Genomic DNA, 22,492 nt, shown 5'->3' on the forward strand with positions numbered 1-22,492 from the left:
AAACACAAACATAAACACAGGAACATGTTTGTCCTACAAAGAAAGTGTCTTTTATAGAGATGGATAGAGCACCTTCTTGTGTCCAATCCATTCATATTTAATATAAAGTAATTAAAGTATAAAGATGTGTGCAGCACACATTTAATTTTGACCTTCAGTAAATATTTCTGTTTTTCAAACTTTAAATTCTGGTGCTTTAATCAATCTTAATAAAGGTTGTCTATCAAAATTATGAGAAAGAAATTATTTTAGGCCAAAAGTTTAATCACGATTCAATTTTTTTTCTTACGGTGGCCCAGAAGGGCCAACAACACAGCACACCGACAAAAGCCACAACACACCAACAAAATCCACAATACAACACGACACAACAAAAGCCACAATGTAAGGGCGCAGCGGTCGGAGAGCAGTCGCTGTTTTCAGGGGACCATATTTTCTGATGGACTTGGCACCTGGAAGGACAACAGTTTTTGCTATTAAGAAGAGTTTAATGAGACGTAAGTAAAGTACTGTTGCATGATTAATGTCATTATGTGTTTTCAGATATCAGCAATGTTGATCACTCTGTTGAAATTGTCATAATGTGTGTGTGCTCTTTCATCCATCATTTGGTTCTGCTTTGTTTCCGTCAGAAAATATGGTCCCCTGGAAACAAAGCCTGTTCTTCCGGGCGGAGTATTGGGAGAATTTAATGAAGAGTACGTACATTGATTTGAATTGAAATATTTTATTTGTCACTGTTAGAAAAACAGTCAATTTTAAAAGTCTTTGATTCCAACATAATGATTTAAATAATAATTCAGGAGCAATGCTCTCTCACTTTACATTATAACCAAATAATTCAACTACATTACTTTCATTGACCATGAAGTACTAGTACTAGTACTATTGCATGATTATGTGTTTTCAGATATCAGCAATGTTGATCACTGTGTTGATATTGTTATATATTTGTTCTGCCATCCATACTGTAATGTCTTCTCTTTGTCCCAAGAAGTACACACTGATTGGCATCCAATCGCCGTGTATTTCGTGTATAAAATGGTCACTGTCAGCCATAACCACGCCAGCAGAAATACAGAACACTGCAAAAACACATCTGTCATTCATTCGCCTCCGCTTCCCTCCCTCTGCCTTCCCAGTATTCCCTGTTTCTGGCCCCTCCTCCCAGGTGCCCGCTCATCCCATCACCGTGACAACCGCAACAACATAAACAGTGAGAAACGATTACACAATTTCTAACTGAACAATGAACAATGATTGACACTGGTCATTACAATACTTTATGGTCAATGAAAGTAATATAGTTGAATTATTTGAAAGAGCACACACACATTATGACAATTTCAACATTGGTGTATTCATAATATGAACAAATAATATTTTATTTTATTTTATTTTATTTTATTTTATTTTATTTTATTTTATTTTATTTTATTTTGTTTTGTTTTGTTTTGTTTTGTTTTATTTTATTTTATTTTATTTTATTTTATTTTATTTTATTTTATTTTATTTTATTTATTTATTTTTTCTTCATGCAAAAATAAAAGTTTTATTTGTATAAATTGGACACCAGAAATGCAGTTAAATTCACCTAAACAGCAGATTTATCCATTGTGGCACAATAAAACATTGCATCCTTTTTTTTTTTTTTTTTTTTTTTTTAATAGAAAAGCCCAGCATATCCACATGAGCAAGCAGGTGTGTTTGCGACTGTGGAAAGGAAAAACTCCCCCAACAGGAAGAAACCGTTGCAGAAACCAGAGTCAGAGGTGGAGGAATTCTGCAGACCGGTTGGGGTGAAAGGATAGAGAGAAGAGGAGAGGAGAGGAGAGGAGAGGAGAGGAGAGGAGAGGAGAGGAGAGGAGAGGAGAGGAGAGGAGAGGAGAGAAAGACTTGGTGGGGAGATACATATAATACCCTTGTTTAGTGCTACTACATTTTTTTCTTCTTTTTAATAATACAGTAATCACAGTGATCTAAATATTTTCCAACTGCCATGAGATTAAACCAGCCTGAACAACAACAGAGCAAAAACCAAAGTAATCACAACAATTATAACAAAAGCAAAAACAAAAGGACATCAAACAAAACAAACAAACAAACAAACACACAAAAACAAAATAAAAACAAAAACAGAACAAAAACAAACAAAAACAGGAAGGAAAAAACAACAACAACAACAAAAGCAACTTTATAAGTAAAGAAGAATGTTGTTTGTTGTAGACAGTGTGATGATAAAGTCAGCCCAGCACATTGTTGTCAATATTGACCACCGAACTCTCCCAAACAAAGATGTTGGCGCTCCCTGCACTAAGGGCTATTTAAAAATGAAAAACTTATTCATTAAAAAAAATAATGTCAGTGAGATCGCAGATATATGTTTTATATCTATCAGTGAGATACTTTGAGTCTTTTACACGTTTCAAAATTCAGAGGCTTTCGGGAGGGGGCAGAGCCAAGTCAATCCTAAAGCGCTGATCTCCAAAACATCTGTTGCCACCAATAGCCGGGGCTCGTCGACCGCATGCGCTGCTGATATCTGCGCTCCCCGTGCGCAGTGTGTGTCCCGCAGGATGGGCCCCTCAGGCACTCGGGCTGTGCTCCGCAGCCCCGCACATCATGTTTACATGCGGTGCTGGAGCCTCGGAGAACGCATGGAGGACTCTTCTTGCTCTTTGGTAACGTTTATTTAACCGACATGGGTGAAGACACCCGAGTTTCACAACGCTTCCGGCAGCCGCAGTAGAGGTGAGTGTCGTTGGCCTGTTAGCTGACATGCTAACCTGCTCCGAGCTCATGTAAAGGCTAAATAATGACAAAGATCTGATGTGACGTGTCTGATAGAACCACTAAATACACCTGGAGATGATCGCTCCTGCTGCAATTTATAACGAGGTTATAAAGGTTGTCATAATTTACTTTCATGGTACCGCGTGATAAAAAGAACATAACGTATCAAGCATGTTTCGATCAATAATATGAGCTTCATGAACAAAGTTGTTGTTCATTAAGTCTCATCACGTTTTGTTCATTTGGGTAAGATATCATTGATCTCATTCAGACAGTTTCCATCAGTTCGTAACATAAATATACTCTTGTATTTCTACTATGAATAATTTTCTTTAATCTCTTGGTATTTATTTGATTGACATTATCACTACCTAAATCTGTGTTATAAACTATTATTATGTTTTTCTCATTTCTCAGCTTCTCCTGGTTGGTAGAGGATGTGAAATGTCCCACTGAAAAACGTAGTTTTTCTTGTCTCATCTGTTAACAGCGATAATTTTTCTCATGGATTCATTCTTTTCTCCTGGATATCTCCATATTTAAAGAAATTCTCTCTAGGATTAATAAAGTATTTCTATTCTATTTAGTGAACCTGGGATGTTTAATAATCCCAGTGAATTGCTTTCCATCCTTTCTTCTAGTTAGATAAATTATCTTTAATCTCCTGATATTTATTGGTATGTATATACATGTATGTATGTATTTTACCAAATTTTTGAAAAAACTGCTAACTAAGCTGGGTTAGCCGTCTGCTGCTAGCACACTGCTATATCCTGATGGAATCTGAAGATGATTGGGAGATTTTTTATTTTTGTGATTTGTCTTGTTGGTTCATCCTGAGATAATCTCACGGCGGTGTGCATTTCCTATTTGTAATCTCCTGTTTCCTGATACTCTCAGGCTGGGATGTGATGAATCGCACTTATTTATTGATCCAGAGACTCTCTGGTCGTCACGTGTAGTTGGACACCGGCTTTTCCTCTGGGGGGTCAATAATACTGCCACTAAAGACCGGTTCACATGGCAGGATAATTAGGCCGACGTTGACCCTGATTCTCTCCTTCCGACAATCTTAAAGACGCTCAGATCATCATAAAATAATATTATCAGATATTCCTACCGTGTGTGGTGTGTTAAGGCTGCTCTTGTCTGCTCGGAAGGATGTCAGAACCGCTCCGATCTGAGATCGGGGATATTCAACATGTTGGATTGTTTTGACCTGAGTTCTCACCGTGTGTGGTGGACCCCGAGGGGAAGACGCAACGAGCCTGTTGACTGTGACACGTAGCTAATCAGAAAGTAAGGTGACGTGTTGGCCGGACTGGAAGCAGGCGGAGAATCCAAAAATCAAAACAGTTGTCATGACGAACGAATGCCTCTTCTTTTTAAAATCTGTTTTTTTCGGAGGGGAAAAAAACCCACACACACCACAAACGATCGCCATTGCATCCTCTTCATCCGCCAGGTTTGTTGACTCTGGAATCATGCTTGATCTCACAAGGTTTTGTGAGATTTCCCGTCTGATCTGGGGATGTTCGTGAGTGAAATCAGTTCATGTGTGGTGTGTTGATGTTGCTCAGTGGCTGCACAACACACACAGTACGACCAACACTGTTACACCTGTGATTATTTATCGCCGTGTGTGTGGTCTCTCAGGTTTGGGAAATCTGCCGACAATTTTATAATCCTGCCGTGTGAACTGGGCTCAATCTAAACCAACTCCTGGATCACAGCTGAAGCAGGAAAACTGAAATGTTTGTTAGGAGGGGTAGGGAGGAGGTGAGGAGGGGGTGAGGAGGGGTAGGGAGGGGGTGAGGAGGGGTAGGGAGGAGGTGAGGAGGGGGTGAGGAGGGGTAAAGAGGTGGTGAGGTGGAGGTGAGGAACAAGGTGAGGAGGTGGTATAGTGGAGGTGAGGAGGGGGTGAGGTTGTGAGATGCAGGTGAGGAGGTGGTGAGGTGGAGGTGAGGAACAAGGTGAGGAGGTGGTATAGTGGAGGTGAGGAGGGGGTGAGGAGGAGGTGAGGAACAAGGTGAGGAGGTGGTATAGTGGAGGTGAGGAGGGGGTGAGGAGGAGGTGAGGAACAAGGTGAGGAGGTGGTGAGGTTGTGAGATGCAGGTGAGGTGGAGGTGAGGAACAAGTTGAGGAGGTGGTATAGTGGAGGTGAGGAGGGGGTGAGGAGGAGGTGAGGAACAAGGTGAGGAGGTGGTGAGGTTGTGAGATGCAGGTGAGGAGGTGGTGAGGTGGAGGTGAGGAACAAGGTGAGGAGGTGGTATAGTGGAGGTGAGGAGGTGGTGAGGTGGAGGTGAGGAGGTGGTGAGGTGGAGGTGAGGAACAAGTTGAGGAGGTGGTATAGTGGAGGTGAGGAGGGGGTGAGGAGGAGGTGAGGAACAAGGTGAGGAGGTGGTGAGGTTGTGAGATGCAGGTGAGGAGGTGGTGAGGTGGAGGTGAGGAACAAGGTGAGGAGGTGGTATAGTGGAGGTGAGGAGGGGGTGAGGAGGAGGTGAGGAACAAGGTGAGGAGGTGGTGAGGTTGTGAGATGCAGGTGAGGAGGTGGTGAGGTGGAGGTGAGGAACAAGGTGAGGAGGTGGTATAGTGGAGGTGAGGAGGTGGTGAGGTGGAGGTGAGGAGGGGGTGAGGAGGAGGTGAGGAACAAGGTGAGGAGGTGGTATAGTGGAGGTGAGGAGGTGGTGAGGTTGTGAGATGTTTCATTAAAATTGGTTTTAATGTTGACCTTGGGCTGCATCTAACAATTATTTCAATAATTGATTGATTATTTTTTCGATTAATTGATGAATTGGTTAAAGAAAACATTTCAAATATGTAGGACCAGTTGATATTGAACGAACCAAACATGAAATCTGTTCTGATTATTTAAAAGCACATAACTGAACGAATACAATATAAATACATATATACACATGTACTGTATATAAGATCTATACAAGATAATTCCAGGGACCACGTACAGTCCAGCTTCATCCTGAGTGACCAGACTGGTAAAATATTGCTATAATAACATTTATTGACACTTCAAAGTTTTTCTTTGTTGTGGTCAGTGGATGGAATGAAAGTGTCAATATTTTTACAAGCTCAAAGGGCTGTATGGAGCAGTAAGGTAAAGCAGTAAGTAAAGTAAAGCAGAGCAAATCCGGTGTGTTTCCTCCAGAAAGTAGGCGGGGCTTAGAGCTGCACAGATATGTGATGTTGCAACGATTACCTGAGCTGGGCAGAAGACCATATGAATCCTCTGTGGTTGTTTACATCCTCCGCTTTGCACTACTTCTTTTATTTTGTCTCCCCGCATCTGAGCTCCGGCGGCTAGCCGTTAGCTCGAGTGCTGCGCCGCAACTTTCGTGTTGTTTCCGAGAGAAAACGCCAGTCGGCTTCCGTTGACATCTCCCCCCATCTGAGCGCGCTCCGGCGGCTAGCCGTTAGCTTGAGTGCTGCGCCGCAACTTTGATGTTTCCGAGAGAGTGAATGCCGGCCTAGTGACGCATAAATCGCGTGACACAACAAATCGATAATTAAATTCAATATAATTAAATTGATTTTCAACACTTTTAATAATCAAATGTATTAGAATTTAACCGATTTGTTGTTGCAGCCCAAGTCCATTCCTGTGATGACTGTAACATGTCATCCATTGGTCTGATGACTGTAACATGTCATCCATTGGTCTGATGACTGTAACATGTCATCCATTGGTCTGATGACTGTAACATGACATCCATTGGTCTGATGACTGTAACATGTCATCCATTGGTCTGATGACTGTAACATGACATCCATTGGTCTGATGACTGTAACATGACATCCATTGGTCTGATGACTGTAACATGTCATCCATTGGTCTGATGACTGTAACATGTCATCCATTGGTCTGATGACTGTAACATGTCATCCATTGGTCTGATGACTGTAACATGTCATCCATTGGTCTGATGACTGTAACATGTCATCCATTGGTCTGATGACTGTAACATGTCATCCATTGGTCTGATGACTGTAACATGACATCCATTGGTCTGATGACTGTAACATGTCATCCATTGGTCTGATGACTGTAACATGTCATCCATTGGTCTGATGACTGTAACATGTCATCCATTGGTCTGATGACTGTAACATGACATCCATTGGTCTGATGACTGTAACATGTCATCCATTGGTCTGATGACTGTAACATGACATCCATTGGTCTGATGACTGTGACATGTCATCCATTGGTCTGATGACTGTAACATGTCATCCATTGGTCTGATGACTGTAACATGTCATCCATTGGTCTGATGACTGTAACATGTCATCCATTGGTCTGATGACTGTAACATGTCATCCATTGGCCTGATGACTGTAACATGTCATCCATTGGTCTGATGACTGTAACATGTCATCCATTGGTCTGATGACTGTAACATGTCATCCATTGGTCTGATGACTGTAACATGACATCCATTGGTCTGATGACTGTAACATGTCATCCATTGGTCTGATGACTGTAACATGTCATCCATTGGTCTGATGACTGTAACATGACATCCATTGGTCTGATGACTGTAACATGTCATCCATTGGTCTGATGACTGTAACATGACATCCATTGGTCTGATGACTGTAACATGTCATCCATTGGTCTGATGACTGTAACATGTCATCCATTGGTCTGATGACTGTAACATGACATCCATTGGTCTGATGACTGTAACATGTCATCCATTGGTCTGATGACTGTAACATGACATCCATTGGTCTGATGACTGTAACATGTCATCCATTGGTCTGATGACTGTAACATGACATCCATTGGTCTGATGACTGTAACATGACATCCATTGGTCTGATGACTGTAACATGACATCCATTGGTCTGATGACTGTAACATGTCATCCATTGGTCTGATGACTGTAACATGACATCCATTGGTCTGATGACTGTAACATGTCATCCATTGGTCTGATGACTGTAACATGTCATCCATTGGTCTGATGACTGTAACATGACATCCATTGGTCTGATGACTGTAACATGTCATCCATTGGTCTGATGACTGTAACATGACATCCATTGGTCTGATGACTGTAACATGACATCCATTGGTCTGATGACTGTAACATGACATCCATTGGTCTGATGACTGTAACATGACATCCATTGGTCTGATGACTGTAACATGTCATCCATTGGTCTGATGACTGTAACATGTCATCCATTGGTCTGATGACTGTAACATGTCATCCATTGGTCTGATGACTGTAACATGACATCCATTGGTCTGATGACTGTAACATGTCATCCATTGGTCTGATGACTGTAACATGTCATCCATTGGTCTGATGACTGTAACATGACATCCATTGGTCTGATGACTGTAACATGTCATCCATTGGTCTGATGACTGTAACATGACATCCATTGGTCTGATGACTGTAACATGTCATCCATTGGTCTGATGACTGTAACATGACATCCATTGGTCTGATGACTGTAACATGACATCCATTGGTCTGATGACTGTAACATGTCATCCATTGGTCTGATGACTGTAACATGACATCCATTGGTCTGATGACTGTAACATGTCATCCATTGGTCTGATGACTGTAACATGACATCCATTGGTCTGATGACTGTAACATGTCATCCATTGGTCTGATGACTGTAACATGTCATCCATTGGTCTGATGACTGTAACATGACATCCATTGGTCTGATGACTGTAACATGTCATCCATTGGTCTGATGACTGTAACATGACATCCATTGGTCTGATGACTGTAACATGTCATCCATTGGTCTGATGACTGTAACATGACATCCATTGGTCTGATGACTGTAACATGACATCCATTGGTCTGATGACTGTAACATGTCATCCATTGGTCTGATGACTGTAACATGACATCCATTGGTCTGATGACTGTAACATGTCATCCATTGGTCTGATGACTGTAACATGACCTCCTGACATGACAGGACAGGACAGTGATCCTCCAACCTCCTGGTTTTTACATAAGCGAGCCACACAGCTCCTCTTACTGCTGCCAGGAATCTCCTCTGTGACCGTCACCGCAGCGTACTGTGTTCTGTCTGGTGTGACAGGTGGGCAGGATGGGGGAGCGGGCCCCGGTGGCGGACTGCCCGGCCCCAGCGGTCACCATCACTCCCGTGCAGCAGATGCTGGCCTCCGGCTCCGGAGCGCTCCTCACATCCTTGTTTGGTGAGATATTGGCCACTAAAATGTGAGTTGGTTTCCTCCGCCGATGCGGCTGATCCCGACTCTGCTCTTTCTGCAGTCACGCCGCTGGACGTTGTGAAGATCCGGCTGCAGGCTCAGCAGACGCCCTTCCATCGAGGTAGGGAGGAGCCACACACCTGGGACCTTACTGTCTAAAAGCAGCTTCTGCTTGGCCTGCAACACTCAGCACACTGAACAATGAACGTACTAAACACTCCTCTGTTCTCTGTAGCTTCGAGCTGTGAATCTGCCCACTGGGGTAAAGTGAACCGCCCATCCAAGTGTGAGTATCTGAGGCCGCAGTGGCTTGTGTGTTTATGCGTTTATGCCGTGCGTGCGTGTCGATGGTAAAATGCCCTTGTTTAGATTTTTGCTGAGTCATGCTGCTTCTCCTTGTAAATATTACCCAGAAACCAGTTCACCAGAACAAACCCTGTTATCTGTAGGACTTTCTCTGTTCTGTCCTTGACTCTGCCAGTGCTCACTGAAAATAGAACAAGTGTGTGTTGTTTGCGTGGAAGAACGTGACGGGACGGTTTGTGGTGTTGCCATACAGGGAAGTGTTTCCTGTACTGTAACAGCCTGATACGTCACATCTACGTGTGCCAGAACCGGACCAGCTGTACCAGCTGGTACCAAACCCCCACGCACTTCAGCGGGACTCTGGTGAGCAGTGCCGCCTCACTTCCTGTCCCGGACGCCTCATTTTGTCTTGTTTTACTGATGTGTTGCGTTGCTTGGCCCTGCAGGATGCCTTGGTGAAGATCAGCCGCCAGGAGGGTCTCCGGTCTCTGTGGAGTGGACTTCCTCCGACTCTGTGAGTCCCAAACCTAGACCTCCACTAGATTCTGGGATTGTAGTCTAGACCATCTCACCAGAGACTCAGTCCAGATAAAGACCAGAACAATGGGGCTTTTCCACTAGCTCCTCCTCAGCCCTACTCAACTGGACGCTACTGTTGCACTACGTGTTAGGGGTTTGGGTTACTACTACCAGGGACCTGGTTCCCAGGTTCCCAGTGAGCTGAGGCCAGTAGACAGTGTGACGCCCGGCAGATGGCAGCCTCTGATTGGCCAGCGCATCACAACACAGATGAGTCAGAAGGCGTCTCATTCAGCCACCATTTTTAAAGTGGATCAGAACCAGAGAGAAACCAACCAGTGGAGGAGTGAAGAGCTGCAGACGTTTCTCTGTCTGGAGGCGACCAGACGATTCTGGAGCTGGATGGAGCAACACGCTACTTGGATCAGGACGTCTCCCAGCCGCCAGACCACCGGTGTTTAGGATTAACTGGTTCCCCTGTTAACTGATGACCCTCTTCCTCCAGCGGCTCCTTTTCACTGCAGATGTTAAAAACCCGACCAGAACCCGTAGCTGTCCTGGAGAACGCCGTTTAACCTCATTTCCATTAAAGTTTAAAGTATCGTAGCGTTTGTTCGTCTTATTTTAACATCAGCTGCTGCTAACAGCTGGAGGCAGGAGTCACCAGTTAACAGGGGCACCAGTGAAACCGGAACACCGGACAGTGAAGCACCATCGCAATGATCCACATGTTGTAATATTAATAAATATATAAAAATATACACTATTTAATTTATTATTTGAGCCAATGGATACTCATTCCGCATTGCATCAGGGTGATGATTTGTACACGGGGAAAAGCTCTGATGACTCAGCCCATGCCATTGTGGGACTATATTGAAATGGAAAACGGCCGAGGCTGAGTGGAGTAGAGGAGAGTAGGACTGAGGAAGTACAAGTGGAAAAGTCCACAAGACTTTAAGGGGTGAAGAGAACGACATTGGAGCTGTGGTCCAGAGACCAGGGGCCTCATTTATAAAACCTGGCGTAGAATTCCTACTAGAAATGTACGTGCTCCCAAAAACTGAAAATGGCGTGCGCCCCCCCCAAAAAAGTTTGGATCAATAAAACCGTGCGTACGTACATCTGCACGCACTTTCCTTTTATAAATCACTTTTTACCTGAAAGGTTGACAGTTCATCTCCTGCCATCGACACGCCCACTTTCTACCATAAATGATCAATGCAACGTGTCTCATCATATTACATCTATTATTTTTACATCTCAATCAGCCTGTTGATCGCCGGCATTTGACGCTAAATCCTGACAGAACAGACGAAGAAAAGGAATTTTATGGAGAGAGAAATAGTCACGGAGGAGGTGGAGGTCAGGAGAGGATATTATTTCGTGTCACAGTAGTGGAATCACTAATAAAAGAAAAAAACAATCGGCAGCACATCGTCACTGCTGGAAATAGTGTGAGTGTCTCAGAGAGATCTGTGACTGTAGAGGTGGAGGAGAAGAATCTGATCTGAAGGTGGAGGTCAGAGGAGAGTGACATCATGGTTGTGACGGCCAGCGCATGTCAGTGTTGGAGAGGAAAGGAGGCATTTTGATGACAATTTGGAGACGCAGCAGACTGATAAAGTTCAGTTTTATCTGTTTATTAAACGTATTAATTAAATATTTGAGCAGGGACGGTGAAAAGGCTCAGTGGACTTGTGTTTCATCCTCAGTCACTCGAGAGTTGCGGCGGAGGGTAGAGGAGGAGGTCGTCTGTCTGCAGCAGCAGTATGTCCTGAGTGCATGACTGTACCGTGAGCAGCTTTTATCAGGATTTACAGCCATAACATAGTAATATACCATATCATGTATGTATAATAATAAAAGAAGCAATATAAAATCTATCATTTCTTTATTTCACATGTAACCCATGGTAAATTATGTTAACTGCAGTTTGTTTTTTGCATGAGACTTTCCCAGAGACTCACTTGTACATACAGTTCAGTATATTTGTACCTTATAGCTGTAAATCCTAATAAAAGCAGCTGGAATAGAACCGACGTCCTCAGAGACTGGAGACAGACAGTCAGTGGGAATCAGTTTTGGGCTCCACACGGCTGTCACCGTGCTATCTATGTGTTTACTCTGAAATTAGCCTGATTGTTACACACTTTGTCACAATTGATAATCAATCAGTTGTATCCACGCTCTGTACTATTAGAAGATGAAACTATGACATATGAACATGGTTCTGCTGATTCAGCAGTAAAGTTCCACTAAAGAAACATTTACCACTGCAGCTTGGCTGTTTATGATTATGTGGATCTGTAAGTCTGATATTTGAAGATATTAAATGTATGAGATGAATCTTCAGTTCTCCACCTTACCACCAGCACCACCAGGTCTGTATGTGCTGCACAAGGGTCAAAGTTGTCGTACCGGTACGGACATTCTCCCACAATGTTCAGATATTTTTAAATCACAAACTTTGCGTGGGAAGTGACGTACACTTCTCTCAGGACCGGTTCTGTGCGTCAGCAGCTTTCATAGATGAGGCCGCTGGACATGTTACACGTTGAGGAGTTCTATGTTGTTATATGTTATCAGTGTGTCAGTCAGAGAGTTGGTCCAAAGCATGTCTTCTGATTTCTTCTGTGTGTGTGTGTGTGTGTGTGTGCGTGCGTGCGTGTGCAGGGTGATGGCCATTCCCGCCACCATCATCTACTTCACGTGCTACGACCAGCTAGGGGACTTCCTCCGGGGTGGCCCGGCCCTCCAGGGCAGCCTGGTCCCCCTGGTCGCCGGGGGGCTCGCCAGACGTGAGTTCAGGAGTCAACTCCTCCGTACTCGCCTTGTCCTCCACGTGTTTGAAGTTCCTCTGTCGTGACACTAGCTTTTGCGCCGCAGTGGGAGCAGTGACGATCATCAGCCCCCTGGAGCTGGTCCGGACCAAGATGCAGTCCCGCCGGCTGTCCTACCACGAGCTGAGGGCCTGCATTCGCTTGGCAATGGCTCAGGACGGCGTGCTGTCGCTGTGGAGGGGCTGGGGGCCCACTGTGCTCAGAGACGTGCCCTTCTCTGGTGAGGTTTCTACACTCACCCACAACCCCCAGTCATTAGTGTTTAATGATGATTATTCAACGTCCTGGTGGCCAGTTGTTGCCATGATGACACAGAAAAACACAAAAAAAAGAGATTTACCAGCAGACTTCCTGCTCAGAGCTGAAATGTAGAGAAATGATGTGCGACTGAAGCAACAGCAGGATGAAAATCAAGCTGATGTTTAAAAAAAAAAACATGAAAAATGTCATCCTCAGACTTTTCCTTCACTAATATGAAGTAATTTGTTGTTTTCAGGTCATAATGTGTAATAATGTTATTTATATAAATTCATTGATTATAAAGCCTCTGATGAGTTAATGTCACTCTGTCTCTGTCTTTCTCTATCTCTCTATCTGTTTCTGCCCCCCCAGCTGTGTACTGGTTTAACTATGAGTTGGTTAAAGCCAGCCTATATGAGCGGTCCGGAGCTCCTCAGGGAAACTTCTCCATCAGCTTCACAGCGGGGGGCGTCTCTGGAGCCGTGAGTTCACCTCTCCTCCTCCTCTATAACCTCCACGTTGTTCAAACGTGAAACCTTTCTGGAACGGAAAATGCTGAAAAGCTGTGGTTAGACTTTAGGTGTTTCCCCCCCCCCCTCCTCTCTCTCTCTCTCTCTCTCACTCTCTCTCTCTCTCTCTCTCTCTCAGCTCGCCGCTGTCCTCACGCTGCCGTTTGACGTGGTGAAGACTCGGAGGCAGATTCAGCTGGGAGAGATGGAGACTCTGGGAGGTGAGTGCAGGAAACTGAGTGGAAGTTTTATGAAACGTCATGTGAGAAGAGGAGACGGCCGGCGCTGCAAGTAGAGGATTTCACCAGTTCATGAGTTTCTTTAAAGTTCTCCTCTCCTCCATCATTCCACCTCCTCCTCCTCCTCCTGGTCGCTCCAGAAACCTCGTATTCAAAGTTTCCAGCTCCTCCATTTGAATATTGGATCATAGGAGCTGCATTCAGAATCTGCTGTGTCTGTGTGAGCTGGACTGGCTCCGCCCACACATGCCCATCTATGGGAAGAGGAGGAAGTACTTCCTCTTGTGGTGCCATGTGCCAGAACAGAGCTGCCTGATTGTGGGAGGAGTCAAAATGAGGGCCAACCTTGATTGTGATTGGCTAAACCCCTGATGACACTATATAGGGTTTGATTTCTGATTGGCTGCTTGGAGCAACACACTTTTTAAACCCTGGAACAAGCCAGGAGAGAGAGAGGACACACTTTCTTCTCTTCTGGGGCGTCGGTCCAGGTGTGGAGACGATTAGAACTGCTGGAGAACCTTTAGGAAGTGGATTTGGCAGAATGTGAGCCTGTAATTCCGGACTTTTGAAATTAAAAACTGGACCATCTCCTCCTCTTACTCCTTCTCCTCCTGCTCCTCCTCGATCTCTTCCTCCTCCTCCTTCTCCTCCTCAGTGTCCCTGAAGGAGCAGACGTCCACGTGGCTCATGATGAAGGAGATCTGGGCTGAGTTGGGCTACCGGGGCCTTTTTGCAGGTATTGATTTGATTTGTTACAGGTGGAGGAGTTCAAGTATCTTGGGGTCTTGTTCACGAGTGGGGGAAAGATGGAGCGTGAGATCGACAGGCGGATCGGTGCAGCGTCTGCAGTTATGCAGACGTTGTATCGGTCCGTCATGGTGAAGAAGGAGCTGAGCCAAAAAGCGAAGCTCTCGATTTACCGGTCGACCTTCACTCCTACCCTCACCTATGGTCATGAACTATGGGTCATGACCGAAAGAACCAGATCCCGGATACAAGCGGCTGTAATGAGTTTCCTCCGTAGGGTGGCTGGGCGTACCCTTAGAGATAGGGTGAGGAGCTCAGTCACCCTTAGAGATAGGGTGAGGAGCTCAGTCACCCTTAGAGATAGGGTGAGGAACTCAGTCACCCTTAGAGATAGGGTGAGGAACTCAGTCACCCTTAGAGATAGGGTGAGGAGCTCAGTCACCCTTAGAGATAGGGTGAGGAGCTCAGTCCCCCTTAGAGATAGGGTGAGGAGCTCAGTCACCCTTAGAGATAGGGTGAGGAGCTCAGTCACCCTTAGAGATAGGGGGAGGAGCTCAGTCCCCCTTAGAGATAGGGGGAGGAGCTCAGTCACCTCCACATCCAGAGGAACCAGCTGAGGTGGCTCAGGCATCTATTTCGGATGCCACCCGGACACCTCCCTCCGGTTGGAGGCCTCGGGGCAGACCCAGGACACGCTGGAGGGACTATGTCTCTCTATGGCCTGGGAACGCCTTGGGGTGCCACCGGAAGAGCTGGAGGAAGAGTCTGGGGTGAGGGAAGTCTGGGCAACTCTGCTCAGACTGCTGCCTCTGCAACCCGGCCCCGGATAAGTGGTAGACAATGGATGGATGGATGATTTGATTTGAGCGGTTTGCTGTCCTTCCTCACGGTGACAGGTTCACCGGTTCGAGGCTGAATTGGGTGGAGCCGCTCAGTGGATGGAAGGATCAGAACCATCTTTTGTTCTCTGCAGGTTTCATGCCGAGGGTGATCAAAGTGGCTCCGGCCTGCGCCGTCATGATCAGCACATATGAGTTTGGAAAGACGTTTTTCCAGAACATGAATCGGGATCGAGAGCAGCTGACGTGCTGATTGGACGAGGAGGAATCTGGAGGAGTGGACTGACCTGGAGTCAGTGCTGACAAACACTGGAAGCACTGGATTCAACACAGACTGAACGTATGGCGTCCTTCAGGTCTATAGAACAATGTTTCAGGAGTCTGGAGCTGAAGACCCTGAACCTGTGTACAGACTGCTTCTGTAGTGATACAGGGGAACCCACACACATTCATACAACTGCAATCATCGCTTTTCTTTCTATTGCTTTCTATTGATTGGTTGCAACACTGCAGCTGTGGAGGATCAACCACGTTTCCGACAGATTTGCTCTGATTCAAAGAAAAAAGGGAATAAATAGCACGTAACAAACAAGTTTCAGCTCAATGATGAACCCCTGTGAGGAATTATTTTCAGTTTCTTGCATGAAATGAAAACAGTAAGGAGGATTTTCTGCATCTGCAGCCTAACTCCCAGAAATCAGATGAAACTATAAACATAACACTGGATCATAGAACATAGGGATCATAAGCTGCCTTAATCCAAAAGATATAAATGTTTTTATATTGAATAGAATGTTAATAAACGAAAAAAACAGCTTGATTATAAGTTGTAAGATTTATTATTTCTGATGGTAAAACAAAGTTTATTATCAGAACATAGAATGTGTATGATGGGAAATGAATGAATGGCCTCAAAGTCCTAGAAACTCTTCAGAAGGATTTTTGTCCATATTGACATGAAACATGACATGTTGTTTAACTGGTTTACCGAATGGGCTGGTCTGCAGATGGCGTTTGTCTTCTACTGAAATCTTTATTAGAAAACACATTTTTCTCATACAAACATAAAAACAGACCACAGAACCAAAACCAGGTGAGATATGACTCCATGCTTTAGCTTTAAGGATATTAGAAATTGCTCATAATCCTGTAATATCCATTTCAGTCCATTTCCTCCAGTTTTTTCCCCCAGTTGTGCTTCTTGGAGTCTGAGTGTGTGTGTTAGCGTTTCCATCAAAGGCATGTCTTCCACTGATCCTTTATAGGCTTGTTTCTTCACCCTGTTTTCTCCTGGTTGGTTTCTTACGACAAGCAATGATTCTACCAGATATTTGTGATTCCTTTGGGGATTTTACATCAATTTAAGACCAAACTACTGCATAGGAGTTCATATCCAAATATGTGTTTTAATTCTTCACCGACACTTTCATATATTTCTTTTGTAACAGGCTTTACTTCGACTTTTCTTTATGTTTGAAAAACATCATAGCATTTGTTTTTTTTCTCACATTATTGGAGGGCTGCTAAGATAAGAAAATGAGCAGCAAGTGAAGAGTACAATGTGATGATAATTAGAGGAAAGAAAATAGGCCTATTAGTTATTAATATGTTTAAACTCTTAAAACAGTTTTTACATTTTGTTGTCATTCAACATCAGTATTAGTAGCATCATGATGTAAATCAAGGGTCTCAAACATAAAAAATAATTGATGTAATAGATACATTTGGGCTGAACTGTTGTCAACAATTTTTAACGAATTTGTACTTAAATTTAACATTGCAGTTGTCGTAGTTTGAACTATATGACAGGGGTAAATATCGACATCTAATGGACACTGCAACAACTGCACACAGACTGACCGAGGGCGGGTTTTTACCGGAAATCTCGCGATACTTGGTGTGGTATATATGAGCACGTCGCCTCTCCTCAGGCCTCTTTCATATCGGACTGGGGACAAAATGGTGAGTGAGTTTACCTCTTCGCTCTCAATCCACGCATCATCTGAACAATCCGTCACATTTTATGCCTCTAACAAAGTTCAGACGTTTAGTTTGAGATGTTATCGTAGTTTCTCTAAACTATTTTCAGGTTTTAATCTTGAAAATGTAAGTTTGTGGGTCGCGTGCTGAGCCACAACGGCAACCGTGGTGCCAAAATGGCTGCTTGGCGAAGGTTGTTGTCCACTTTAAAATTGAATTGGTTCAACTAATTATATGCTAATAGATCGTTTATTAGAAGTTGAATCCAGCGTACTTCTGACATGACTGACGATTTAAAAGGTACAGATGTGCGAATATTTGGCATCGAGACTAGCTCATTGGCATCTTACGGACACGTTGCAATAATTCAACTTGATCTTATTAACTCTGCCCTCCTCCCGTAGTCTCACCGGAAATTTTCGGCCCCCCGTCACGGGTCTCTGGGCTTCCTACCCCGCAAGAGGAGCCGCCGCCACCGGGGAAAGGCCAAGAGTTTCCCGAAGGATGACCCGAGCAAGCCGGTGCACCTGACTGCCTTCCTGGGCTACAAGGCCGGCATGACCCACATCGTGAGGGAGGTGGATCGGCCTGGGTCCAGTAAGCTCTCCGCCATGGCTTTAGCCACTACTTCCTGCTGTATATCTAGTATATTCTGGGTTTTACCATGAATGTGATCCTGATGATGATCTGCAAAGGTGGTTAACTTGCAAATGTGCAATGACATAATATTGTAACCCCCACACTAGAAAGATCAAGTCTAGTGTGATCGCTATTCAATTTATTAGTTTGAAAGTGAAGCTTTGTAGTAAAAGTTGACACTCAAATTGATGCAGTTGCACGTGGTCAGGATCACAGTGCACTAGTTTAATTCATTGCTTCTATCCACTATAAATGATATTTCAATCAGAAATGTTTGGGTTAAATCTTGGTGTTTCATGTATTAATCTTTGGTTGATAAAAATCAATGATGAATCACATCAAGTAATCCCACATTGCCTCTTGAGATGCTGTACATGGACACATGTATAGACCTTTAAAAAAATAATAATAAGATGAGCTTTGTAATGTGAGCAGAGGAGTTGGTAATCTCACATATTAAACTCAATTTAAAGGTACAAACTATGCTTTTTGAAGAAAGTATTGTGAAATACTGAAGGTCTGAAAATATGCAAGTTAATATTTGTTTTTGACACGATTTCACATAAAGTTTATTCAAGTTGATGCTGTTTTTGCCAGAGTAGTCTATTTAAATTTAGATTTTACCAGTTATTTTCCAGAGTGAATGGATTACACCCAGATGTTATCTGAAGCGCTTTTAGCTGATTTGCAAAAGAATCTATTAACATGATCCTCTGTAGAATAGATCTGCAGGCTTGTTGTTAATTTGAGGTTTTAGCGCAGAGTTCTGGGTCGTTGGTCGTCTGCCTGTGATGAGTCCCTCGACGGGCGGACAGAATGGGTGTTTAACCCCCTTGCTGAATGTCGAGCACTGAGCGCAGTCGATGCCATGACTTGGACAAATCCATTCCCCCTGGAGAGGGTTTGATTTGAGATGATTTGCCTGACCAGCTCGTTCTCTCATCATGCAGAGGTGAACAAGAAGGAGGTGGTGGAGGCCGTGACCATCGTGGAGACTCCGCCCATGATCGTGGTGGGAGTCACTGGCTATGTGAACACGCCTCGTGGTCTGCGGTCCTTCAAGACCATCTTCGCTGAGCACATCAGTGACGAGTGCAAGCGTCGCTTCTACAAGAACTGGTGAGTTTCCGGGGAGCGCCGCGTCCTGATGGCACAGCCGTTGGTTGCCAGTGGAGACGGAGGTGTTGTCACTCAGTAGGTCTAACGTGTCGGTGGCAGCTCCGCTCAGGCGCCTGGTGCCCTGATGAGCTCCAGGCTCCTCTGGCCAGTGGAAAGTGTTTCTTAGAAGCTGCGCCATGAGCCGAAACCCCCTCTGGGGCCGACAGCGGCTCTGCACTGCGTTCTTCCGCTGGCCCCTCCCCCAGGGTCATGAAGGGCCTGTGCCAACCAGTGTTGCTTGGTGCTCTCAGGTACAAGTCCAAGAAGAAGGCTTACACCAAGTACTGCAAAAAGTGGCAGGATGAGGAGGGCAAGAAGCAGCTGGAGAAGGACTTTTCCGCCATGAAGAAGTACTGCCAGGTCATCCGCGTCATTGCCCACACTCAGGTTGGTACTTTATCTGCGATGGTCGCTCTGGTTCTGTTTGTCTGTGACGAGACCACGGATATAGCGTCAGGCATGGCGCCCGACTATAATGAAGAGATCTTCCATGCTGCCTTCCTTCTGAGACTCCTCCTGTGGGAGGAGCAAGCGTCCCACTGAGGTGCCCATCTCACTACTTTTATCCGGTGCAGATGCGTCTGCTGCCCATCAGGCAGAAGAAGTCTCACCTGATGGAGGTGCAGCTGAATGGAGGCACCATCTCCGACAAGGTGGACTGGGCACGCGAGAAGCTGGAGCAGGCCGTGCCCGTCAACACCGTCTTCACCCAGGACGAGATGATCGACGTCATCGGGGTCACCAAGGGCCACGGATACAAAGGTAAAGACGACTGCTTGCTTTAGAAGCCTTGTCTCCTCTGATGAACCTTGATGTGTGCAGGTCAATTTACTTCTAGTCCTACTGACACTAGCTGCAGTCTCTCAAAGGTTAAAATGTGAGCCTCAGTTTAGGGGAAATGAAGAGCGTTTCCTCATTTCGACTCCATCTTGTCTCGTAGGCGTCACGAGCCGTTGGCACACAAAGAAGCTTCCCAGGAAGACTCATCGGGGTCTGCGTAAGGTCGCCTGCATCGGTGCCTGGCACCCTGCCCGCGTGGCCTTCTCGGTGGCCCGTGCCGGCCAGAAGGGCTACCACCACCGCACAGAGATCAACAAGAAGATCTACAAGATCGGCCAGGGCTACCACAACAAGGACGGCAAGCTGGTGAAGAACAACGCCTCCACAGAGTACGACCTGTCCAACAAGAGCATCAACCCACTGGTACGTGGTCGCCTCCTCTACTCGTCACTGGGAAGTCTGGGGTTTAAAACGTGGAGGCTGGCGCTGACTGGGTTTGTCTCTGCAGGGTGGTTTTGTCCACTACGGGGAGGTGACCAACGACTTTGTGATGGTGAAGGGCTGTGTGGTCGGGACCAAGAAGAGGGTGCTGACTCTGCGAAAAGTAAGGAAGACTTAACAGCAGTGACTGAGCGACTGCCACCTTCTTGTCTAACGTTTTCTCTCCTCTGCAGTCTCTACTGGTGCAGACCAGCCGCCGCGCTCTGGAGAAGATCGACCTCAAGTTTATCGACACCACTTCAAAGTTCGGCCACGGCCGCTTCCAGACAGTCGAGGAGAAGAAGGCTTTCATGGTGAGACGGAGATTTAATTATGAATGTTGGATTTATTTACCCCATCGTTTGGAAATTAAGCACTAATCTTGGTTTCAATTCAAATGCATTTATCATGTTTAATTCAAGAGGAAAGTGTTGCATTTTCACTTTAGCATAAAGTTTATTCTTTAGATTAGAGTTGATCGCAACAATTAATCATGAAACTATCTCTCCTTCATCCAACATGAGCTGGTCAAATTCCAGTGATCTGGACTTTGAAAGAGTGAATTTGTTCTGAGGACCAATAAACGGGTGTCAGATGTAAAGCCAGAACAAAGTACTAAATGTTAAATGAAGTGACTGTCGGTGGGACGGTCTTCCTGCACTGTTCGTAACCTGGTCCGGTCCTCCGTCTGGACTCTGGTTCCATTCCAGTGCCACAGTGACTCCATTGAGGCAGGGGAGTGGCGCCGCTCTGTGGCCACTCCCTGTTCACTCTCTGGGAACATGGCTGCCCTGCTGGCAGCAGCTGTGCTCTCCTGCTCTGCAGCAGGACTGATGGTGGTTCTCTCTCTCTCTCTCTCTCTCTCTAGGGACCACTCAAGAAGGACCGGATAACCAAGGAGGAGACGGCCTGAACAAACCATGTCTGCTCAACTGTGCAGCGTTGTTTAATAAAAGACAAATGAAACCCTTCTTTAATTTGACTGACTAGTTTGGTTTGTTGGCTCTTTCACTCTGCTGAACTGAAGAAACATTTTATTTGAAGAAAATCCATTTTGACATGTGGGAACAGGTAATGGGCAAGTGACTAATGGCCTGGTCTGAGTATTCACACAAGGAAACGCATGCAATCTGGCCTTGAACATTAAAAAAAAAAACTTAAATATAAAGTATTTAAGATTTATTGAGCTCATAAAGGAAACATTTTCTTGTTACATTCTGCTCTTACGGAAAGACAAATGTGCAAACATAAGAATAGAGGTAACTTGTATACAATGCCTATCAAGAACTAGGGGCCAAAAGGATTTGCAGTAGAAAGTGATAAGTAAAATAAAATAGGACTAAGATAAAAATCAGACTAATAAAGTATAGGTTCTAAGGGGAGCAAAGTATACAGTAAGATGAAATGCAAGGAAAGTAAACTGATGGGGGGGGGGGGGGGCAAAGTGGAGAATAAAAGTACAATAAACAGTGCAGGGTCAGTCTTTAGTGGTCAATTAAGTGACGTAGATAAGGTGACTTTCATCCCTGTTTGTATAATGTGATTCTGCCAATTGACTGATGTAAAGGCCCATAATTAAAATGGGAAGAAACCTGCAGAAATGGACTGAGGGGTGAACTTTGTGCTGATGGCTCATGACTTGGGTTTTTATTGCTGACTGAGGCCCCACTTCCACAGCCTCATGTATGGGCAACAGGATACTGTACCTACTATAGAAGCACCAAATGATGTAGGAGGATTTTAGATCACAAGCTATATTCACATAAAATGAGGTAACTGCAAGGTTACACAAAAAGTTGATGCAGGATATTAAAAAAAGCACTTTGTCCACAAGCGGTAAAAACAATGGTCAAAGTGGGAACATTTGCTGATCATTATACTATTTCTTTATATAGATACAAGAACAGAAAAGTAACATCCTGTAAATGCTGAGTTAACATGAAGTGAAGCTTCGTATCATCTCATCAGGTTGATGTAAACACTTTTTATTTGAGGTAGCGTTCATTAAAGTTCTGATACTCAATTCTTTCATCTTTTATACAAAAGGAACTGTTTCTTCATATTCAAAACTGATGCATTGGTGAGTAACTGGGAAGTGGGAAACCTTCCAAGTCAGAGCGGAAGGATACGGAAACCTGTCAAAGTAGGAAATGGCCACGTAAACAACAGAACTAGGACTGTTCCC

The 22,492-nt window shown here is 44.7% G+C and overlaps 2 protein-coding genes across 3 annotated transcripts; both read left to right on the forward strand.

Moving 5' to 3' along the window:
• Positions 1-2,572: 2,572 nt before the first annotated feature.
• On the forward strand, positions 2,573-16,243 carry slc25a39 (solute carrier family 25 member 39). 2 transcript variants are annotated; one of them, XM_080511155.1, is made up of 12 exons: positions 2,573-2,751; positions 8,893-9,010; positions 9,087-9,146; positions 9,261-9,311; positions 9,585-9,694; positions 9,778-9,845; positions 12,527-12,651; positions 12,740-12,913; positions 13,306-13,415; positions 13,582-13,663; positions 14,340-14,420; positions 15,405-16,242. In XM_080511155.1, the coding sequence occupies exons 2-12, from the start codon at positions 8,902-8,904 to the stop codon at positions 15,521-15,523; spliced, it is 1,089 nt and encodes a 362-aa protein (XP_080367281.1). In that variant the 5' UTR covers positions 2,573-2,751; positions 8,893-8,901; the 3' UTR covers positions 15,524-16,242. The 2 variants fall into 2 exon arrangements, with proteins under 2 accessions (XP_080367281.1, XP_080367282.1); XM_080511156.1 differs by lacking the exon at positions 14,340-14,420 and having other exon boundaries at positions 15,405-16,243.
• A 920-nt stretch (positions 16,244-17,163) lies between these two features.
• On the forward strand, positions 17,164-21,284 carry rpl3 (ribosomal protein L3). Its single transcript, XM_080511762.1, has 9 exons — positions 17,164-17,232; positions 17,655-17,847; positions 18,840-19,008; positions 19,299-19,434; positions 19,623-19,809; positions 19,988-20,250; positions 20,336-20,431; positions 20,502-20,621; positions 21,176-21,284. Exons 1-9 carry the CDS (start codon positions 17,179-17,181, stop codon positions 21,218-21,220), a joined length of 1,263 nt encoding a protein of 420 aa, XP_080367888.1. The 5' UTR covers positions 17,164-17,178; the 3' UTR covers positions 21,221-21,284.
• Positions 21,285-22,492: the final 1,208 nt, after the last annotated feature.

Source organism: Blennius ocellaris, assembly GCF_963422515.1.
Source record: "Blennius ocellaris genome assembly, chromosome: 16".
Classification (NCBI taxonomy): Eukaryota; Metazoa; Chordata; class Actinopteri; order Blenniiformes; family Blenniidae; genus Blennius; species Blennius ocellaris.